Source organism: Ascaphus truei, chromosome 4, assembly GCF_040206685.1.
Source record: "Ascaphus truei isolate aAscTru1 chromosome 4, aAscTru1.hap1, whole genome shotgun sequence".
In the NCBI taxonomy this organism is placed as follows: Eukaryota; Metazoa; Chordata; class Amphibia; order Anura; family Ascaphidae; genus Ascaphus; species Ascaphus truei.
Genome location: NC_134486.1, coordinates 104,383,730 through 104,407,406, shown reverse-complemented (window position 1 = coordinate 104,407,406; position 23,677 = coordinate 104,383,730). Strand labels below are relative to the sequence as shown.

At 47.5% G+C, this 23,677-nt stretch overlaps 1 protein-coding gene across 1 annotated transcript in view; it reads right to left on the bottom strand.

Annotated features, from left to right (window-relative positions):
* Positions 1 to 23,677, bottom strand: part of PYGB (glycogen phosphorylase B) — an 82,834-nt gene that overhangs the window by 45,967 nt on the left and 13,190 nt on the right. The window contains exon 2 of the mRNA XM_075596309.1: positions 11,445 to 11,546. Within this exon, the coding sequence (XP_075452424.1) occupies positions 11,445 to 11,546 (102 nt within the window). The remainder of the gene's footprint in view (positions 1 to 11,444; positions 11,547 to 23,677) is intronic.

The window sequence follows — 23,677 nt, the reverse complement described above, 5'->3', positions numbered from 1 at the left end:
AGCAGTGCACCAATTGCATCTAGTGACTCATTATCTAGTGGTCACATGATCTTCCCAGCAGAACTTTGCATCTTTGGTCCTCTTATGCTGCACTGACAGCCATTTAATGAACTCCCGAGTCGAATCTTCACCGATCGGTCACAGGAGAACAGATCGATCGGCAACTTGGCTAATTACTTATCATTGTGTGGTCTGTAATGATGCACATATTAAAGGGGTTGTGGAGGGCGGGGGGGGGGGGCGTATTGGGGGCGGGAAAAGCAGCTTGGACTGCTTCTTTAAACTATTGTATTGTTGTTCTTGGCCCCTCTGGATGAAGTCTATCCCCCACCCTGACACCCGATCCCATTTTGCGGAGTAGCCATTCACTTCTATTAGTGATGCCATTGTGACGGGCAAGGGTAATCAGGCTATACAATAAAGGTTAAGCCCTCTTGTTGCCATTGGGTCCCTGGCAGCTACCCAGCACTATAAGCCAGGGCCAGGTATCTGTACATGGAAGTTAAAGAGACCCCTGCTTTTCCACTTTCCATGTTCCCTTTACCTCAGACTCATGAAACTTTCTGTGTAAGTTTTAGGTGGGATATTTTGGTAAGAATGCAATTATTTTGTTTGCAGGTGTTCGGGGACCGGAGATACCGGTAGTACCTTTATTCTACCCGGCGAGCAGGCATGATTTGCCAGTACGCGGGTGGAATTACACCGGGGCTGCCCCGTGTTCCCCAGACTACTGCTTTTCGAGCCCCGATACCTCAGTCCTATATTCCTTACAGTCATAAGTCTTCCCAAGGTCCCCCATGTATTAAAATATGTTTTATATGTTTCATACATTTATTATAAAGCTCTGTGCAGTCAGCCAGGGCATCTGATTATGGTGCCAGCAAGTCTGCATAGAGTCCGTAGTTCAAAGAGGAGATGGGATGTTGAGAGGTGTCGGGGTGCTAAGTGGACAGGGCAGGGCGGAGTACTGAGTCCGGAGAACAGAGGCCCCCAGTGGGGAGGATCCTCTGGTCTTAGTGGAGCCGGCTCAGTAGGTTGCAATGGGTTGACTGGGGGAAGCGGCAGAATGTTGGCGAGTTTCCTATTGGTCAATTCATATGTCTCGCCACGGGGCATCCCGAGCCGGCTTAACACGCCTTCTCCTCTGACGTCAGCCAAGAGACGAGCCCCTGTTTCTATTGGCTAGTATGGTTCCCACGTTCTGATTGGTCGCTCCTCCTACCTCCATGCTACGGTTAGCTTAGCGGAGTGTATGTAAGGAGATGGCCGAGGCAGAGAACCAGACCACCCAGTGACTTGTGTCGATGAAGCTAAGGCGGGCTTTTCAAAGTTACGCTGTTGCGAATGACAGAGCAGCCAGCTTCGTTTTGAAGCTAAGAAAGTCTGCCTCGCAGAGACTAGGTCCCGTCTTTTGCGCCCAAGTTCTGAGAATCGAACGGAGCGGTCGCGGCTAGGAATTGAAGCTGAAAAGAGGACCAAGAGAACCGGAGGTATATCTCGGTCAGGGTAAGCTCATCCAAGCGGGCGCCCTGCACCTACGAAAGACTAGATTTTTCTCCCAGACTGCCCAGTAAGGCCTGGGACCCGCTGCGCCCGGCGGCGCAGGCGGCCGCATGAGCGTTCCCCACCAGCAGGGGAATCCTCCCGAGCCGGTCCCAGTCCCCCCTCACGGCACAGCTCACTACACGCTGTGACGCGTCAGCCGCTAGGGGATTCAAGAGAATTGTAATCCCAAGCGTCAACGCGTCACGTGGTGTGGCTGTGAGCCAATAAGGAGGGGAGGCTTCGGGAGGAGGGGAGGCTTCGGGAGGAGGGGAGGCTTCGGGGAGCGGGGAGGAGAGTGTGGAGGGAAAGCAGCGTGAGTGCCTGTCTGTGTGTGTATGTGTGTGTGAGTGCCTGCCTGCCTGTGTGTGTGTGCATGAGTGCCTGTCTGTGCCTGAGTGTGTGTGTGCCTGAGTGCTGAGTAGGGCAGCCCGCAGCAGCTCCCTCCTGCAGCCCGAGCCCATGGAGGGGGGTAGCGGGTCCCTCCGCTTAAACCACGCCCCCTCTGCTTAAACCACGCCCCTCCCTCCCACTCCAGCCCCGGCTCCCGCTCCCTACAGACCGCATATCGCGGTCTGTGTCTGTCAGCGCCCCGTCTGTCTGCAGTGTGGGCGCGCTGACTGAGGGAGCGGGGCCTTAGCCTTAATGTATTTTTTTTTTTTTTCAGCGTAACTTATTTGTTTTATTGTTGGGATTCAGAAAACGACAGAAATAGGCATTTTTACACATACAGTACATACAGAGCAACAATTTGTGCTGAAAAACTGAATTTATATACGTACAATGTGAATAAAATAATATTGCCAAAACCCTATATTGTTTTCTTTATCTTTTGCTTATAACTGAACAGTTAAACCCATCTATTACAACAATAAACATGGATTACAACTACTAGTAAGTGTATTTTTAGCGGTTTCTTGTGTAATTCTCCTTGTTGTACGTGGCTTTACCAAAATAAACGGAACTTGTGTTTACTACCTTGTTTTGCCTAATGAATGATCCCGGTAATATATAAATGGTGCTAAAAGTACCTTGTCTCCCATGACAGCCATCATGACCTACAGGAAGCCAAACGACCAAGGAAGAGGAGGACAGTAAGGATGTACATATAGAGCCACAGAGTATTTTACATGAAGGATTTAGTATTGAACATAAGTAGTACTGGAGAGAAGCGTACCCACAGATATAAGGGTATGGGGGAGAGGCTTACCCACAGATATAAGGGTATGGGGGAGAGGCTTACCCACAGATATAAGGGTATGGGGGAGAGGCTTACCCACAGATATAAGGGTATTCGAGAGAAGCTTACCCGCAGCTATAAGGGTATGGGGGAGAGGCTTGCCCGCAGCTATAAGGGTATTCGAGAGAAGCTTACGCACAGATATAAGGGTATGGGGGAGAGGCTTACCCACAGATATAAGGGTATGGGGGAGAGGCTTACCCGCAGCTATAAGGGTATTCGAGAGAAGCTTACCCGCAGCTATAAGGGTATGGGGGAGAGGCTTGCCCGCAGCTATAAGGGTATTCGAGAGAAGCTTACGCACAGATATAAGGGTATGGGGGAGAGGCTTACCCACAGATATAAGGGTATGGGGGAGAGGCTTACCCACAGATATAAGGGTATGGGGGAGAGGCTTACCCGCAGCTATAAGGGTATTCGAGAGAAGCTTACCCGCAGCTATAAGGGTATGGGGGAGAGGCTTACCCACAGATATAAGGGTATGGGGGAGAGGCTTACCCACAGATATAAGGGTATGGGGGAGAGGCTTACCCACAGATATAAGGGTATGGGGGAGAGGCTTACCCGCAGCTATAAGGGTATGGGGGAGAGGCTTACCCACAGATATAAGGGTATGGGGGAGAGGCTTACCCACAGATATAAGGGTATGGGGGAGAGGCTTACCCACAGATATAAGGGTATGGGGGAGAGGCTTACCCACAGATATAAGGGTATGGGGGAGAGGCTTACCCGCAGCTATAAGGGTATTCGAGAGAAGCTTACCCGCAGCTATAAGGGTATGGGGGAGAGGCTTGCCCGCAGCTATAAGGGTATTCGAGAGAAGCTTACGCACAGATATAAGGGTATGGGGGAGAGAAGCTTACCCGCAGCTATAAGGGTATTCGAGAGAAGCTTACCCGTAGCTATAAGGGTATGGGGGAGAGGCTGACCCACAGATATAAGGGTATGGGGGAGAGGCTTACCCACAGATATAAGGGTATGGGGGAGAGGCTTACCCACAGATATAAGGGTATGGGGGAGAGGCTTACCCACAGATATAAGGGTATGGGGGAGAGGCTTACCCGCAGCTATAAGGGTATTCGAGAGAAGCTTACCCGCAGCTATAAGGGTATGGGGGAGAGGCTTGCCCGCAGCTATAAGGGTATTCGAGAGAAGCTTACGCACAGATATAAGGGTATGGGGGAGAGGCTTACCCACAGATATAAGGGTATGGGGGAGAGGCTTACCCGCAGCTATAAGGGTATTCGAGAGAAGCTTACCCGCAGCTATAAGGGTATGGGGGAGAGGCTTGCCCGCAGCTATAAGGGTATTCGAGAGAAGCTTACGCACAGATATAAGGGTATGGGGGAGAGGCTTACCCACAGATATAAGGGTATGGGGGAGAGGCTTACCCACAGATATAAGGGTATGGGGGAGAGGCTTACCCGCAGCTATAAGGGTATTCGAGAGAAGCTTACCCGCAGCTATAAGGGTATGGGGGAGAGGCTTACCCACAGATATAAGGGTATGGGGGAGAGGCTTACCCACAGATATAAGGGTATGGGGGAGAGGCTTACCCACAGATATAAGGGTATGGGGGAGAGGCTTACCCGCAGCTATAAGGGTATGGGGGAGAGGCTTACCCACAGATATAAGGGTATGGGGGAGAGGCTTACCCACAGATATAAGGGTATGGGGGAGAGGCTTACCCACAGATATAAGGGTATGGGGGAGAGGCTTACCCACAGATATAAGGGTATGGGGGAGAGGCTTTCCCGCAGCTATAAGGGTATTCGAGAGAAGCTTACCCGCAGCTATAAGGGTATGGGGGAGAGGCTTGCCCGCAGCTATAAGGGTATTCGAGAGAAGCTTACGCACAGATATAAGGGTATGGGGGAGAGAAGCTTACCCGCAGCTATAAGGGTATTCGAGAGAAGCTTACCCGCAGCTATAAGGGTATGGGGGAGAGGCTTACCCACAGATATAAGGGTATGGGGGAGAGGCTTACCCACAGATATAAGGGTATGGGGGAGAGGCTTACCCACAGATATAAGGGTATGGGGGAGAGGCTTACCCACAGATATAAGGGTATGGGGGAGAGGCTTACCCGCAGATATAAGGGTACGGGGGAGAGGCTTACCCACAGATATAAGGGTATGGGGGAGAGGCTTACCCACAGATATAAGGGTATGGGGGAGAGGCTTACCCACAGATATAAGGGTATGGGGGAGAGGCTTACCCGCAGCTATAAGGGTATGGGGGAGAGGTTTACCCACAGATATAAGGGTATGGGGGAGAGGCTTACCCACAGATATAAGGGTATGGGGGAGAGGCTTACCCACAGATATAAGGGTATGGGGGAGAGGCTTACCCACAGATATAAGGGTATGGGGGAGAGGCTTACCCGCAGATATAAGGGTACGGGGGAGAAGCTTACCCGCAGCTATAAGGCTGTGTATAGTTTGCACTTGATGTTGGTTCTTCTGTTAGTGCAGCTGCCATAACTGTTACTATTGACTCTGTACCCCCCATTGTACCGCGCTGCGGAATATGTTGGCCCTTTACAAATAAACAACGATAATAATACTAGATAGGGGCTAATGGAATCACTTAGTGGTAACATCACTGTCTTTGAAGTAAGGGGTGAGCCATTCTCAAATCCCGGGGACACCAGGGCAAGTCACTTTATCGCCCAAAATGAGATGGTAAGCTCTTAGCTACAGGGACCCCTGGCTCCGTACATTCACTGGCACTGCTGGAGGTAAGGCCACAGCATTGCCGAAGTCTGCCAGTATGGGACCTTTGTGGGATTTTAGAGAAAAGGTAGCCAAACTTTTGCAAAACAGGATAACTTTGAATATCTGAATTATTTTTGACAATAGGTGAAACTGGGAGACATAGAGGCCAGGCTCGTGTCTTAAAATACGCAAAGCTGAATACAGCTCAACCCCCTTATAACGCTGGGCTTGGGGTCCAAAGAGTCTCATCGGGCTATAAGCGGATCGCGTTAGAAATAATGTACAATTGTATGCATTGTACAATAAAGTATTTAAGATAATAATCGTGTTGTATTCATAAATAGGAAAATTGGGACCCACGCTTGCATCGCGTTATAAGCGGATTCGTGTTGTAACGGATCGCGTTAAAACGGGGTTGAGCTGTATATAGTATTTTATCCATGGTAGTAGTGAGATTAAAGCTCACCATTTCTAATAACCTTTTAAGAGTGCTAGTTGCGTTGCTAGTTTCGACCTTTTTGGGTTAATTGTCAGAGTTTTGGATGTACAATTGCACTGTTTCTATGAGGTCCTTTGCACTGCAGGGGTTAAGGGACCCGCAGCATTCGGAGAAGTGGGCTGCGCTGGTTAGCTAGAAAGATACAGTAAAACAATAACCACTTTCTGGCAGCCGTGTATATAAACTGTGGTCACAGCTACATAAGAAGAAACTTGGCAGCAGAAATAGATTTCCTTCCAGGCAGGAAAATATCAAAACAAAGAACCTCTAAACCAAGCACGATACAGATATCGTACCATGAAATAGAGCTTCTAGAAACAGACTTACTGTGCAGCAGCAATGGGAGACAGCTTGCTTACTTCATTGCACTACAGTTATGAGATTTTTGAATGCTGACCTCCCCCAACCAGTTTTTAAAACACACCAGAAAGCATGTATGTATGTATGTATGTATGTATATATGTATATATATCAGGCCTGCACAACACGCGGCCCGCGGGCCACACCTGCACTCATTGTGCAGCCCGCGGCGGCTTTCCCCGTCCTCCTCCCTCCCGAGCCTGCTCTCCCGCCCGCGAGCTGCTCTCCCCCTCCTCTCCCGGCCACGAGCTGCTCTCCCCCTCCTCTCCCGGCAGTGAGCCGCTCTCCCCCTCCTCTCCAGCCCGCGAGCCGCACTCCCGCTCCTCTCCCACCCGGGAGCCGCCTCCTCTCCCGCCTGGGAGCCCGCTCTCCCCCTCCTCCTCGAGCCTGCTCTCAGGCCTACACGAGTGTGCTAGTCCTGCCTGCTCTGCCGCCGTGAGGTTCCGTTGGTGGGAGGTGAGGTGCAAGGGGGGGAGGGGAGGTGAGGTGAGGTGCAGGGGAGGGAGGTGAGGTGCAGGGGAGTGATGTGAGTTGCAGGGGGGGGTGAGATGCAGGGGGGTGAGATGCAAGGGGGGGGGTGAGATGCAGGGGGGGTTGAGATGCAGGGGGGGGTGAGATGCAGGGGGGGTGAGATGCAAGGGGGGGAGGTGTAGTGGGGTTATGTGAGGTGCAGGGGGAGAGTGTGGTGAGGTGCAGGGGGGGAGGTGAGGTGCAGGGGGGAAGTGTAGTGGGGTGATGTGAGGTGAGGTGCAAGGGGTGATGTGAGGTGCAGGGGGGAGGTGTAGTGGGATGATGTGAGGAGAGATGCAGGGGGGGGAGGTGAGGTGCAGGGAGGAGAGTGATGTGAGGTGAGGTGCAGGGGGGAGGTGAGGTGCAGGGATGTGATGTGAGATGCAGGGGGAGAGTGGTGAGGTGCAGGGGGGGAAGTTGCAGGGGGGGTGAGGTGCAGGGGGGTGGGATGTGTGTGGTCTGCAGGGGGGTATTGTGTGTTATGTGGAGGGGGAGTATTGTGTATGGGTGATGGGGAGAGATGGGATGTGAGATAGAGGGTGAGTCTCGCAAAGGTTGATGAGGGATGCAGGGGGAGATATGAGGATGAGGGGTGCTGGGGGAGATATATGAAGATGATGAGTGCTGGGGGAGATATGAGGATGATGAGGGGTGCTGGGGGAGATATGAGGATGATGGGGTGCTGAGGCAGATGAGGATGATGAGGGGTGCTGGGAGAGATTGATGAGGGGTGCTGGAAGAGATATGAGGATGATGGTGATGATGAGAGGTGCTGGGGGAGATATAATGATGATGATGGTGGATTATTATTTTACCCGTGCGGCCCGAATCTTTTTTCCTTGGAGCAGTTCGGCCCTTCTCGCTTTACAAGTTGAGCAGGCCTGATATAGATATATATATATTTCCAGAAGTAGAAGAACTCATGGGGATCATGAGTCTCAATGTACTTCAGACTTTTAGTTAACAGGACCTCCCTACTCCAGAAGAGAAAATGAGGCATTCTCAAGCATTTCATTTCACGTTTCATTTATTCAGTGAGGTTATGTCTTGAAGAGTGTCAAATGAATTGTTTTAAGTTCATAGCTATATCTTTTTTTCTTAAGAGTAATATTCTTTCTTTAAACTTTTACAGGCACACAATTCTTGGGAGATTTTTCACACTGGCCATAATGAATGGTTCAGGCCTTATTATAGGCCATCCACAGGAGCCAGTAACAGACACTTGTTTGTATATTGTCAGTTATATAAATGCAACCACAATGGCAGCATTTGCTCAAAATGCTAAATAATTGAAAAAAATATATTACTAATATATATATATATATATAAAAAAAAATATATATATATATATGCTAAGTAATACCTTTTTTTAATTATTTTTCTTATAGTACTGAGAAAATGGAAGTTACCTAAAATAGTGCTGTTGTTGGGTTCTTCCCAGTATGCAGTATTCCCCATTGCCACTGAACACGGAGTGGCAATGGAGAAGCTCATGGTGGTTGTGGCTGTGATGTCATGGGGCTGTTCCCCTCATATACAGGTAGCAAGGAACGTTGTTTGTGTGGGAACCGAAACAGAGAATGGTGAACGGACAAGAAAGGGAGGCAGTCGGTCCAACAAAGGCGCCACTCTCCCAAAATGAATCCGCGTGGAGCCCTGTCGTCCCTGTGTAGATTGCCAACGTTTCTTCAAAGGTTTTAAGATTTTTTTTGTGAAACCGCAAAAATATTGCTCAGATGCTATTTGGGGACTTACTAGTACAGTATTTAGAAACGTGCCAAATTTTGCCATTCTTTGAAAAAAAAAAAAAAGGCCAAAATATATTCTCCAACGTTTGAATTGAAGTCGCTCTCGTGTGTTGGCGGAGTTCTTGGCGGCCATTCTTTCAGAACACGAAATGTGTGCGTGTTTTACACGTCTCTAATACCTTGTCTATCAGTGTCACTATGGCAGTGCTGTGCAGATGGTATCATTCTAATTAGTATTGTTGACCTTTTTTGGCTTCAAACTAGTTTCTTTTTAAATATTTTTAGGCTACTTCAGAACAAAAAGAATGAACCTTTTTCTACCACTCCCTTGTTTTTCAAGAAGAAGCCCTACCAGAGTTAACTAGTGGCTGTGACCGCTCGTACAGGATCCGACTCGGTACTTTTTAATAAATTCAGCCACGTGGAAGTATTTTTAAACTCATTTTTAAATAATTGTGAGTTTCAGTGAGAACTCTACAAGGGGGGGGGGGGGGAAAGAGAGGTGAAAATCTCAATCCTGTTTACTCCAATTCAAGGATAAAAGTATCAGACTTATTGATGCCCACTTCATATCAGGGGAGGGGGGGGACAATACAGAGAAAAGACAATGATGAGAGATAACTGCTGTAAATCCCCTCCTCCTGATACTACATTTGCAATACTAATACCAACGTCTGGGGGACAATCTTTTAACAAAAGATCAAACACTCTGAAAAATTGTAGGATCGTATATGGGGTTTTTGAAAAGCCACCAATCACCCGGATTTAAGCCATTGTGAAACTTTAATTGTTTAGTCCCCCTGTTGTCAGTCTTTCGATACTTATTTGTATTGTTGTTCTAACGATTCATGTATTAATTTATGATACAGAAATAGCACAAAACACTCAGATATACTGACTTCCATTAGGGATGAAGTGGGAAAGTGACTCTTTCAAAACATTTGACTTTGGAAATGAATACAGAATGTAAAAGCACAGCTGTGGCTATGTTTTTGTTGTTGTTTATTCTAAGTGCCTTCTGAATAATTTACAAACCTGGCATCTCAGCTTCAAATCTTTTATGACGTCGCTGTGGTTGGCAAGACAAGGGGGCACTGCAGCACTGAGCATCTACTCATCACATTCATTGAGAGCTATATGAACCGTACTTACATAGCTGATCTCATGGTAACCAAACGCCCGTACTGTACAGACAATAGCAAAACAAATGCATAGTCCAGCTCTGTGTTTGTGATGATTGAGCAGCTTTTGTATATCACTTAAAAGTCAGCCTATACGACAAGTCCTGTAAACATCAAGACTTCTCCAGAACTATTGGATGGCGGATTAGTCCAGGGGTGCTTAACTCCAGTCCTCAAGCCTCCCTCTAAACAGGACAGGTTTTAAGGATATCCCAGCTTCAGCACAGGTGGCTCAGAGAGATTGAGCCACCTGTGCTGAAGCTGGGATATCCTGAAAACCTGACCTGTTGGGGGGGGGGGGGGGGTTGGCTTGAGGACTGGAGGTGAGAGCCTGTAGCTTTTTCATTAAGAAGTGTGTAAAAATCTTTTGAAAATAATATATGGCCAAGTTATTGGAGCGTTGACTTTAAAGCTGCTGTCCCACTCATTCTTGTTCACTGAAATCCTCCAGCAGTTTTCTAATTGAATAAGTAGTGATATAAAACAAATGTAGGCACTCCTGTGGAATGGCCACAGTTAACCCTAAAGTGACCCCCTAGTGAATGTAGAATGATCGGAGCCAGCTTCAGCCCCATATTACTTGGCACTGTGTTGTGGTTCGATTGGCTCTGGAAGGATTAAGCCGGTAAAAATCTAGAATTGATCATCAAAATAAAGTTGAAATAGGCGCTCACAGGCACTGTACTTGGAATGAATAAAAGGATTTACTATAACACATCTGATGTGTTAAATAAATTCATTTCAAGTATCTGTGAGTGTCTATATCAACTTTATTTTGATTATCAATTCTCAATTAGTTCACCCAGGTAAGTTACTGGATTGTTACGCGAGTATTGCCTTATATACAAGATATATATGTGTGTGTGTGTGTGTGTGTGTGTGTGTGTGTGTGTGTGTGTGTGTGTGTGTGTGTGTGTGTGTGTTACCCAGAAATATATATTTTTTAAAAATTAAATTATATTAAGATCTATATATAATATATATATATATTTTTTATATAAAAAAATTATAAATATTTATACACATTATAACTGTGTGTGTGTACTGTAGCTGTATTTTTTTCACAACTGGGGTACATATATAGATAACTGCTTCTAAAATGTATTGTGTATTCTTGGATATTTGTGGTGCCTTAGAGTTTTAGACCTAAATCTGTAAAACGTACACAAATATTATATAATTGTTAAAAAAAAAAAATACATTTTATATATATATATATATATATATATATATATATATATATATATATATATATACTGTATATATATATATATATATATATATATATATATATATATATATATATTTATATATGTGTGTGTATTATATATATATATATATATATATATATTTATTCATTCTTTACGCTTGTGGTTAATTCCAGCACTAAAAACATCCCATCACTAGCGCTGATGTCATGAGATCTCCAACACGTATGCACATCCCGCAGGGTGTTTCCATGGACGTTGGCACTAGCAATTGGGAGCGACACCAACGTTTCCTTCCCAGCAACCGTTCTAATCTCCCCGAGTTCCCAACGATACCATTTAATGAACCCTGCAATCATGCATCAGAAGGTTTGGGAACAGAGCAGGTTCCTGCTTTAAACCAGTAGAATGTGTTTGGATGCGTGGGGAGAATGTATACCTGGTAAACAGCTTCATCGCAGGCGTGCTGGAGCCCCAGGTTTAGCATAGTGTTCTGCAGGGTGCGGCCCATGTAGAATTCCAAGGAGAGGTAATATATACGCTGCAGGGACAAGAAAAGAGAGCACTTACAAACACAGCACTCAAAATGTTACTCGTAAAAAAACACAGACAATGACTTTGGTTTGCACTGCAGCACTATGTGGAGGAAGAGGCAACTCGGAGCAAATAGCCGGGTATGAAATATTTTATTTTCAATGGCCTACCAGTTATGTCAGATAAGGCCGCGTCCGCGCGAACAAAAGGCTGTACCTCAATGAGGAAGGCCATAGAGCACGCGACGGCGCTCGCGATTTTAGAGGAGACAAAATAATTTGATTTTGTCGCACGACGGCCGAGTCATGTGCGCGATTCAGCCACTGAGGGTGAACTGCTCACGTGACGTCACGGGCACGCCTCCGTGTCGCGTCTCCCCATCCCCATGGCCACGGATCGCCTGTGGGGCAGACGCACGCGACAACACGAGCTCTGTCGCGCGCATATTATATCTGCGGCCTATGTTTACATTTCCACCCCCTGTAATTATTACTAAGGGATAAGGTAACTCGGAGCTGGCAAGTCAGCTTAGCCTGCACGTGACTATAACCCGGCTCCTGTTTGCAGTTGTGTTCAGACAGCTATTTCACGCCCTGACCAACCATTGTCAAAAGCATTGAGAGGCCCAGAGTTACAGCAGTAAAAGTTAGTGTACCTCAAGGGCCATTTGCTTTAGTGGGACTTCAACCTTTTGGTGCTACAACAGACCTGCTTAGCAACCACGTGATTGCTAAAGTTGCAACCTGCCCTCTCACATCGGGAACTGGGCAAGATGATCCCTCTTCTAGTTCAAGCTTCTCCCTCCCCCAACAGGTCACTCTCTCTCCCTCCCGTGCCAGACAGATCACTCTCTCTTCCCCCCACCCCTCACAAGTCCCTCACTCTCCCTCCCCATAGGTCACTCTCTTTCCTCCCCATGTCGCTCTATCTGCCCTCATGCCACTCACTCTGCTCTCCCCATGTTACTTCCTCCCCCTCTCCATCTCCCACTCTCCCCCATGTGTACTACTGCCCCAGTGAATGAACAGCATGTTTGAGCTATGTATACATTTTTTCTCATAGTCCTCCCATAGTGAGCCCCTACAATGTGTCCCCCGTCCCCCCCAATAGCTCCTTCATGCCCCAGTCAAACACGGCAGACAGGTTTCTATTTTGGGGTAATATTTATGTAGAAGTCTTTTGGCACACCCTCTTCACCGTTTTATTTTCTATACTGCAAATCAACTCTGCAACTGCTGTTTTCCTCAGCTATAGATCTTTAAATAGTTTATAACAAAAGCAGGATGTTTTCTTCCATTTTTTTTGCTGTGCTATTCAGAGTTAGTGTTTTTGGCCCACATTTGAAAAGGCTAATAAACAAAGCAGAGTGTTTCCAGTTCAAAAGAAATCAAAATGTCTGCCACTCTCCTGCTGGCCAATAGAAAACCATTGCATCACTGGGTTGTTAGCACAACGTTCTACTTGTTGGCTGACCATGGCAGTCAACAAATTTTTTTTTTATTCTCTTACTGGCAGATAAAATTATATGCAAATTGGGACCTGGTGGTTCTCAAAACTTAAATTAGCTCAGTTCACCTTTGCAGAACCCCGTGGTTAAGAAAAAATGTGTCTGAAACTGCTGGAACCATCCCAACATTTTAGGTTTTGGGTTATTTTTTTCTAAATTAGGCATGAACACCGAAAAGAAAGACATCACATAAGAGGAGTAGCTCAAAGATGTAAAACCCATTCCAAGAGTCAACTTACATATCTACAAACTAAGTTATTTACAAATAATCCCATACCATTCACTATGCATAGTTAGAAAACAGACACGACATTGCTATTTCCTCATCATTGTTTATTTTTAAGTAAATACAGGCCCCCACTTAAGGAGCATCGCAATACGTTACAGTCAGTTTGAGAACTACACAGGAAAAACAATCATTTTGTTCCACAAGAGACAGACAGGAAAAGCCAGAGTTATAATAATACAAAGTTGCATTAAATGAACAAAAGGTAACGCACATTAAGTTTACACATATTTAATGGACAGTCGGAGATATGATTATGGGCATAAGTAACATTTACAGACAGGATTAAAATTGTTATTACAAAAAAAGAAAGAAAACCCGCTGTACCCATCGTACCCATTCCCTCCAGTGTCTGAGACTCTGAATCTTCAGCTAATGAAATCAGTTGGGGTATTGATAACTGATCTGACGATGATCAATTTATTATTGAGAATTGAACACCACTTCTGTTTATCGAAGTGTTTACAAATAAATACAAAAACACACATATTTGATTGGTAGTATGATCTTTGTATGTAGTAGATTACACGTGTTAGAGAGCCTCCTAAAGGCTTGCCTACGCCTCACTGAAGTAGCAAATACAGGTTCATGCATCAAGTGCCCGTGCAGATTATCGCCCCCGTTCCGGTGTCGCCTCCTATTGACTTGAATTGGAATTAGCGGTGGAATGGGTGTGATAACCCGTACTGGCGCTTGATGCATGCGCACCAAAGTGTACCTATTTCCATGTTCCAAAGGTTGGAGAACCTTTAATTTCAGGGATCTAGTTTTGAAGGCGCAAATCTGTTTTACCCCTTAAACACTAAGCTGCTAGGAACTTGGCGTGCACCATTTACTTAGCCCACTAGAGATGTAGTGTGTAGCAGAGCACAGTACAGCAAGGTTTATCGCACCTTGATAAAGTGCCTCGGCATGAAATGCGTAGGTGTGTTCATTTAGCTGAGAGCCTGCAATAAACTGATCTGCTAAATTGGAGTTTGCTTGGGAATTTCTTCATTTTCACCAAGATTGGATGTCGTTTTGGCTGTGCTCTGCTACACACTACATCTCTGGATTTCTACTACAACAGACTGCACACTGTGGATGCTGCCTGGATGTTGGAAGCTGGCAGGTAACGGGCCATAGTGCCCTGATATAAGTCCTGTCAGCTAATTTATCTGATTTATGCATACATTTCCTTGAATTGGGGTACATATATATATATGTGTCAATATCTGTGGTCGTCAAGTGGACGTCCCTAGGCACATACCTCACCAAGGTTATGCCAATTATGTCTGATTTCTATCCATCATCCTATGAAAATCGGGACAATTATACAAGATCTTATTATCACGTTCAACATAGAGCCCTATGTGATTTTTGGGAGCACCTCTTTCCACACTTCATATTGTTACTTAGCCCACTAAAATGGCACTTGTCGTGCTACTCAGGGTTCTAAAGACACAATACATGTGCAGGGGTGCACGTCCTTGTCATTACATTCCTTGTGAGACTGGTAAAACACCGCATTGTGAGGTCTGAATTGATTTCACAGCAGCTAACGACATAGGTGAGATCATTAAAAGGAAAGGAGCCAGGGCTGACAGTGCCTGAAGGTCACCAGCATAGACAAACAGCCAAATCCCATTAGAGCTGCAATAGAATAATACCCAGGTGACAATATGTCACAGCAGCTGCCCTGCAGACTTCAACGGGAACACCCAAAGCGGCAATCCCTTTAAGAAAGTGTTATGGCCAAAATAACATAGATAGAGGGAGCGCACCATTGCAGGTAAGAAGATTGGGACTATGAATGGACACGTCAGACCCGTTTATTGTAAAAGTAACACTTAAAGGCTAAGGCCCCGCTCCCAGAGTCAGCGCGCCCGCACTGCAGACAGGCGGGACGCTGACATACACAGACCGCGATATGCGGTCTGTAGGGAGCGGGAGGCTTCACAGGGAGGGGGGGCGTGGCTTGAGCGGAGGGACCCGCTACTCTCCCCCCCCTCCCTTCACGGCTCGGGCTGCTGATTGAAGGTAAGTTAACACACACACACACACAGACAGGCACGGGCACACACACACGCAGGCACTCATACACACACACGCACACAGACAGACAGAGGCAGGCACTCACGCACTCAGGCACACACACAGACAGGCACTCAGACACACACACACAGACAGGCACTCGCACTCAGGCACACACATACACACACACACACACGCACTCACGCGGCTTTCACTCCACACTCCTCCCCGCTCCCCGAAGCCTCTCCTCCCGAAGCCTCCCCTCCTCATTGGCTCACAGCCACACCACGTGACGCGTCTACGCTAGGGAACACCATTCTCTTGTATCCCGTAGCGGCTGACGCGTCACAGCGTGGAGTAAGCTGTGCAGCCAGGGGGAACCGGGACTGGCTTCGCAGGATTCCCCTGCTGGTGGGGAACTCGCGTGTGGCCGCCCGCGCCACCGAGCGCAGCGGGACTGAGGCCTTATTCAATAGGCCCTGAAGCGGTCGGTTGCACGGTGATCTGCTGAAAACTTCCACTGGCTTCAACAGGTCAATTGCATCGTCTGTGTTGATTGAATAAGCCCTTTAGAGAAGAATTTTACACATGTGCCTCTAAACTTCAATGCCTATTATACCAAGTACATTGTCCCCTCTTTTACCCCGAGCGTAGGCTTCAATTTTGCGGGAGTGGTTATTAGATACTTATCAGGCTCACGTATTTTAGTGAGACTTATACAGTTCAATGTCTGAGCGTGACACCTTTTTCTATTTTATAGGCTACTCATTACAATTGACAAAGTGCCACCGTGGGCGTGAAACGCGTGGGAGGAGTATTGCTTCTATTTTTTATATAGGTCAATAAAGACTTTTTATCTTCTTGCACTGGTGAGTTCCTAAACTTTTCCTATCAGCAAGCGGCAGTCCCTTCGATCCTTCCTCTGTTCCTACTCATTACAATTCTTTGCTAAATATGACTCGGTGTAAAGTTTTCTATCTGCATCAAATGTAAGACTTTTGATTAATATGTTTATTACGTATGGAACAGACACCGCCCCCAAAACCTTTTTGGAGCTGTGTATCCGATTGCACTTTTCAATACTCTTACACATAGTCCGTGCTGTGGGAATATAATGAGTAACTAGGATTTTCAATATTTCCAACACTTTTTTTGATTTTTGTTGAATAACCCCTGCAGGGTTATTATTATAAGTGGGAAATGCCCATACATGCAAAGTTATACATAAAAAATACACCATTCTGTTTTCATTTAAAGTGTATCAATCAGGTATTCTACATGACACAATTCGACCAAATTCATTTCCCACAACGAATTATGCATCATACGTATGAATAGAGTTGCCAGGTGTCCGGTATTGAACTGGACTGTCCTGTATTTGGATACTCTGTCCAGTAAAAAAATGAGAGGTACTGTAATACTGGACATGTATGTGTCCGGTACTTTCCTCCCTGGACATAGTGACCTGACGCACCTTTCACCAATGAGTCCAGTACTTTTGGAGAAGCCACCTGGCAACCTTACGTATGAATGACACACATTTTATACAGGTTCCTACTACTTTGTAGCCCTAAAATGTTAATGCCCCAAAAATATTCAAATATCATCTTAGTACATAGGCCCGGCCCCAATGTTTCCTGTTTCATGAAATATTACTTTATAAATATTGCAAGCCTGAGCTGGAATAAACATCCCTGGCAAACAGATCGGTCGGTGGCAGAGTAAGAAACTTGATTAACAAGTTTTTACATTTGAGGCTGCCACAAAAACAAACAGAAAAAAGTTGAATGCATGCATCTTATTACACCGTCCATATGAATGATACACAGCAAACCCAGGCTCATTCTGTTGAGCTCACCAGAACCATGTCAAACCAACCTCAACACAGAGGTCAAACCTGTAAAAACATATATTTCAACTTTTTAATCTCTCTTTTTTTTTTTTTTTTTTTAAACAAGGCCTATAGTAAACTACCACCAACGGTGTCAGGGGTGACAATACCGGCAATACCCCTGAAAGGGTGGGCTGGAGGGGGGCAGTCAGGACTAATGTCCTGGGCCCGGTGAGTCACGGGGCCCGGGCACACTGCCGGTGACCATAACATGTGCCAGGTCTGCAGAGGAGCCTGCCAGAGGTGGCCTGATGGAGGTCGGTGGAAGGAAGGCTCCTCAGTCAGGCTCCTCCGCTGCATCCCTCCGGCAACTCTCTAGCAGGCCCCATACCCCATCCGAGGCTGCAGGTAAGCACACTCCCCCCCCCCCTCCGTTTTGGCCCACGTTACATACCCTTACCGCCTAGCCCATACCCCTTCCTCCTTCCCCGCAGGCATATAACTACCCCCCCCCCCCCCCATCACCACACTTGGCACATAAGTACCCCACCAGGCACATAAGTACCCACCCTCCCCACCAGGCACATATGTACCCCTCTCCCCCCCCCCCGGGACATAACTACACACCACCACCGGGCACACAACTAACCCCTCCCACGGCCATAACTTCTCTCCCCTCCTCAGGTACCCCCAGTGCACCGTAGGGAGTGGGATTTATTGGGGGGGCCTGCTCCCTTTATTTGTGCTGGGCCCCAATGTCTGGTGGTGGCTCTGCCGGCAATATGCACTAAAACACCTCCTAAATGCCAGAGGCACAAGAAATGTCACTGCATTAAAAAGGAGATGCACGCTGTCAATGATTTTCCTGCCCAGCGAGTGTGGACCAAATCGGTACCAATCGATTATCTAGCTAGGTATGTAGGCTGCTCAACTACTTCAAATTAAAAAAAAACATATTATATGTGAGCTTTTCACATTTCCTTTTCTGTGTCCTACATTTTTTTTTTTTTTTACCCTTTCAAGGTTACACATAAAATAGAAAGAGACACAGATTCCGGCACAGAGCGAAGCTAATAGATCCTGTTTAATTGTCTGAACAGGATCTGTATAATGAAAGATAGATGAGCGCCGCATAATGCTTAGCAAATGACTTCAATAAGGTCAGCCCGTCAAGGTCATTTTGTTATTCTGTACTGTCTCACACCGAGCAACATATAAGAAGCTTACTCCAATTAGGACTTTAGCTCTAAAACCCAAACCCTGAAATGATTCTGTGCAAATGAAGTTCTGTAGTTCTGGGAAACCAAACGTATTTCACTGTGGGAAACATCCAGCAACTAAAGGCGTTGAAATGCATTTCCGATTACACAAATATAAGAAAGTAAGCGCATTGGTTGGTTATTCACACCTTAAAGTCATCTCTTTGTCCGTACATTTCAAAAGGCAGTTTATCAAAGCCCTAACTAAAATCCCGCAGTCGGGCAGAAAACTAAAATGAACCCTTCTAACAAATGCTAATAGCAAAGGTTTCGCTGCTTCCACTTTTTGCGAAATGAATAGAGATGGGCACTTTTTTTGGTGTGATTTGGATCCGCCACGGATTGGTCGGTTCCGTTGGTCAGCGGATTTCTGCGAATCAAGTCTCAAAAAGGGCGACTCGTCTTTTCCGGATTTTTTGCATCGCCGACAATCCAATCCACGGATGACGCAACCCGCTGGTGGATTTTAACAATCCAGTCCGCGGATTGCCGAATATACGCGGACTGCAGAATCCGCAGATTGGATTGTTAAAGGAGAAGTTCCAGCAATATCCTACATGTGTTCTTTTTTTAATAAATCAGTTCTGTAGTATTAGATAATACTTACTAGGTTTTTTGTTTTTTTTACTTTCAACTCAACGCCATTTTAATGAGTTTTAATATACTGAGCATCCTTTGATTTCTATAGCAGGCTTTAGCACACTTCCCAAGCAGTGATAGATCTTTGTAGCACTTTCCTGCTTGTGATAATTTGTTGTCAATGTTCACAGCAGTTTGAGCTGCAAACTGTAACAATAGATAATGTTACCTTAGTAATATAAGAACACATTGTAGCTGCTGAGTAAGGCTGCGCTTATAGTGCCGGCTATGGCGACAGAACAAAATAAATGCATTGCCGCCGTCGCGTGCGCTTATAGTAAGCGCGACGCATTGGTCGCGATCGCTGGAAGTCATCTCTATTTGATTTTCCAGCGAACGTCGCGTCGCCACAGGCGAAAGTTATATTTCGCTGGGCGGCGGCGGCGTGGGTTTCCTGGCATTTGATTGGTTCTAGGGCTGTCACATGAGGCGACAGCCCTTGAAAAATGAAATTTTGACCGGCTACCAGTTTTCGCGACGCGACGTCGCTCCGTCGCCGTCGGGTTTACTATAAGCGTACGCAGCGGCAATGCATTTGTTTTCGGCCGACGTCACGTCGCCGGCACTATAAGCGCAGCCCTACACTGATTGGAGGATTGCTTGAAACTGAGAGGCAGTCATTTAGTGAACTCTGGGAAGCAGGATTTTGCAGATCGGTCACGGAGACCAAATTGATCGTCAGCTTAGGTAATTAGTTTTCAATAAAGTCACTCAAAGGCTGCATGTATTAAAACAAAGTTTTATTTTTAATGCTGTTTGGATTGTCTCTTTAAAATCCACCGGCGGATTGTATCCAATGGCGGTTTTGGATTAATCCGCACGGATTGAAACTGGAACCATCCGTCCACCGCGGAACGAATTTTGAATGGAGAACTCTGGAAATTCTGTGAAGCTGATTTTGACCGTTCTCTAGAAATGAGTTACAAGCTGAATTTCTTAGGGGCCTCCGAATGGGGAAGCGTTTGTCAATCAAGTGATTTCTTTACCCTTATCCCCCCCCCCACCCTGTTCTTATCAGAGAACCAATAAAGATAAGAAGAGTTGAGGAGAGGGAACTCTGGCTGAACACACAGTGACATCACACAATATGGAGCCAGAGGAAATCAAACCCCTCCCAAGTCTAACTTTACAAAATACTTATAGGTATCGGGTTTGGATAAAAAAGGTATCAAATCAGCCAGATGTACTGCAGCCATTGAACAAGTTACATGAATTTGTTTACTTTGGTCCTGGGAGGAATATCTCCAAAGCTGCTTTTCCTGCCATGTCTGTATACCCTGCTTCTCTCTCCTCCTCTCATACAGTGTGCCCATCCCTTCCTACCGGCGGCATTTCTTAAGGTCCACAGAGCCTCAAAGTACTATTCTTCAAGCTCCTAACCCATTGGCGTTGAAGGCAGCAGGGGTTTAAAAACACAAACGCAACAAGACACAGTGGACCTATTTCCGACTCACAATGAGAGAGTATCCACATCAACACAGAAATCTCGTGGGTGAGTGAGTGAACGTGGTTTTCAATGCCAGAATCCACATGGACAATATCTGTTGCATGCTATGGCCTACTAACCAATAACTTTAAAATAATATTATTATTATTATTATTCATAAGAATGCTTTAAAATCTAGGTCACTGGAAGATTTGCTCAGCCAGCTGGTTAATGCCCACATCACTTTAATGGACATTAACAAGAGATAGAGTGTCACACTTTAGTAAATAGATTGCTATACTCACTAGCGCCATTTTAGCTTTAGAGAAGAGATCAGTGCCTCTCAAATGAAAGGCACTAAAATCTTCACAGCACATTGAATAAGGGCCTTTCTACCTAGTCATGTCTCTCCATGGCTGTAATGCAGACGCTTTTTCTTTTTTTTCCCCTTCTTCTATTCTTTCTTTTCAATTTGTTCTTCTTCTGCATACACTTGATGATTGGTCAAACATTACAGCACTACCCCATTATATGTTTGACTGCAGAACAGCACAAGAGGAAAGAAGCTTGTATGGAACGTAACGGTGCACTGAGAAGAAAAAACGTCAGGGCTGCAGTGCAAAAACCGATGATAAAAAAATATATAAAATGTACTCGCTTTTGTGCCCGGCTTCGCCCGGAGAATGCTGTACCACACTGTGGTTCCCTCCCCCTCTACCTGCACCACACTGTGATTCCCTCCCCCTCTACCACACTGTGATTCTATCCCCCTGTACCTGCACCACACTGTGATTCCCTCCCCCCGCACCTGCACCACACTGTGATTCCCTCCCCCTGTACCTGCACCACACTGTGGTTCCCTCCCCCTGTACCTGCACCACACTGTGATTCCCTCCCCCTGCACCTGCACCACACTGTGATTCCCTCCCCCTGTACCTGCACCACACTGTGATTCCCTCCCCCTGTACCACAGTGATTCCCTCCCCCTGTACCTGCACCACACTGTGATTCCCTCCCCCTGTACCACACTGTGATTCCCTCCCCCTGTACCTGCACCACACTGTGATTCCCTCCCCCTGTACCTGCACCACACTGTGATTCCCTCCCCCCGTACCTGCACCACACTGTGATTCCCTCCCCCTGTACTTGCACCACACTGTTATTCCCTCCCCCTGTACCTGCACCACACTGTTATTCCCTCCCCCTGTACCTGCACCACACTGTGATTCCCTCCCCCTATACTTGCACCACACTGTGATTCCCTCCCCCTATACTTGCACCACACTGTGATTCCCTCCCCCTGTACCTGCACCACACTGTGATTCCCTCCCCCTGTACTTGCACCACACTGTGATTCCCTCCCCCTGTACCTGCACCACCCTGTGATTCCCTCCCCCTGTACCTGCACCACCCTGTGATTCCCTCCCCCTGTACCTGCACCACACTGTGATTCCCTCCCCCTGTACCTGCACCACACTGTGATTCCCTTCCCCTGTACCTGCACCACACTGTGATTCCCTCCCCCTGTACCTGCACCACACTGTGATTCCCTCCCCCTGTACCTGCACCACCCTGTGATTCCCTCCCCCTGTACCTGCACCACCCTGTGATTCCCTCCCCCTGTACCTGCACCACACTGTGATTCCCTCCCCCTGTACCTGCACCACCCTGTGATTCCCTCCCCCTGTACCTGCACCACACTGTGATTCCCTCCCCCTGTACCTGCACCACCCTGTGATTCCCTCCCCCTGTACCTGCACCACCCTGTGATTCCCTCCCCCTGTACCTGCACCACCCTGTGATTCCCTCCCCCTGTACCTGCACCACCCTGTGATTCCCTCCCCCTGTACCTGCACCACACTGTGATTCCCTCCCCCTGTACCTGCACCACACTGTGATTCCTTCCCCCTGTACCTGCACCACCCTGTGATTCCCTCCCCCTGTACCTGCACCACCCTGTGATTCCCTCCCCCTGTACCTGCACCACCCTGTGATTCCCTCCCCCTGTACCTGCACCACCCTGTGATTCCCTCCCCCTGTACCTGCACCACCCTGTGATTCCCTCCCCCTGTACCTGCACCACCCTGTGATTCCCTCCCCCTGTACCTGCACCACCCTGTGATTCCCTCCCCCTGTACCTGCACCACCCTGTGATTCCCTCCCCCTGTACCTGCACCACACTGTGATTCCCTCCCCCTGTACCACACTGTGATTCCCTCCCCCTGTACCACACTGTGATTCCCTTCCCCTGTACCTGCACCACACTGTGATTCCCTCCCCCTGTACCACACTGTGATTCCCTCCCCCTGTACCACACTGTGATTCCCTTCCCCTGTACCTGCACCACACTGTGATTCCCTCCCCCTGTACCGGCACCACACTGTGACTCCCTCCCCCAGTACCTGCACCACACTGTGATTCCCTCCCCCTGTACCTGCACCACACTGTGATTCCCTCCCCCTGTACCTGCACCACACTGTGATTCCCTCCCCCTGTACCTGCACCACACTGTGATTCCCTTCCCCTGTACCTGCACCACACTGTGATTCCCTCCCCCTGTACCTGCACCACACTGTGATTCCCTCCCCCTGTACCTGCACCACACTGTGATTCCCTCCCCCAGTACCTGCACCACACTGTGATTCCCTCCCCCAGTACCTGCACCACACTGTGATTCCCTCCCCCTGTACCTGCACCACACTGTGATTCCCTCCCCCTGTACCTGCACCACACTGTGATTCCCTCCCCCTGTACCTGCACCACACTGTGATTCCCTCCACCTGTACCTGCACCACCCTGTGGATTCCCTCCTCCTGTACCACACTGTGATTCCCTCCACCTGTACCACACTGTGATTCCCTCCCCCCGCACCTGCACCACACTGTGATTCCCTCCCCCTGTACCTGCACCACACTGTGGTTCCCTCCCCCTGTACCTGCACCACACTGTGATTCCCTCCCCCTGCACCTGCACCACACTGTGATTCCCTCCCCCTGTACCTGCACCACACTGTGATTCCCTCCCCCTGTACCACACTGTGATTCCCTCCCCCTGTACCTGCACCACACTGTGATTCCCTCCCCCTGTACCACACTGTGATTCCCTCCCCCTGTACCTGCACCACACTGTGATTCCCTCCCCCTGTACCTGCACCACACTGTGATTCCCTCCCCCCGT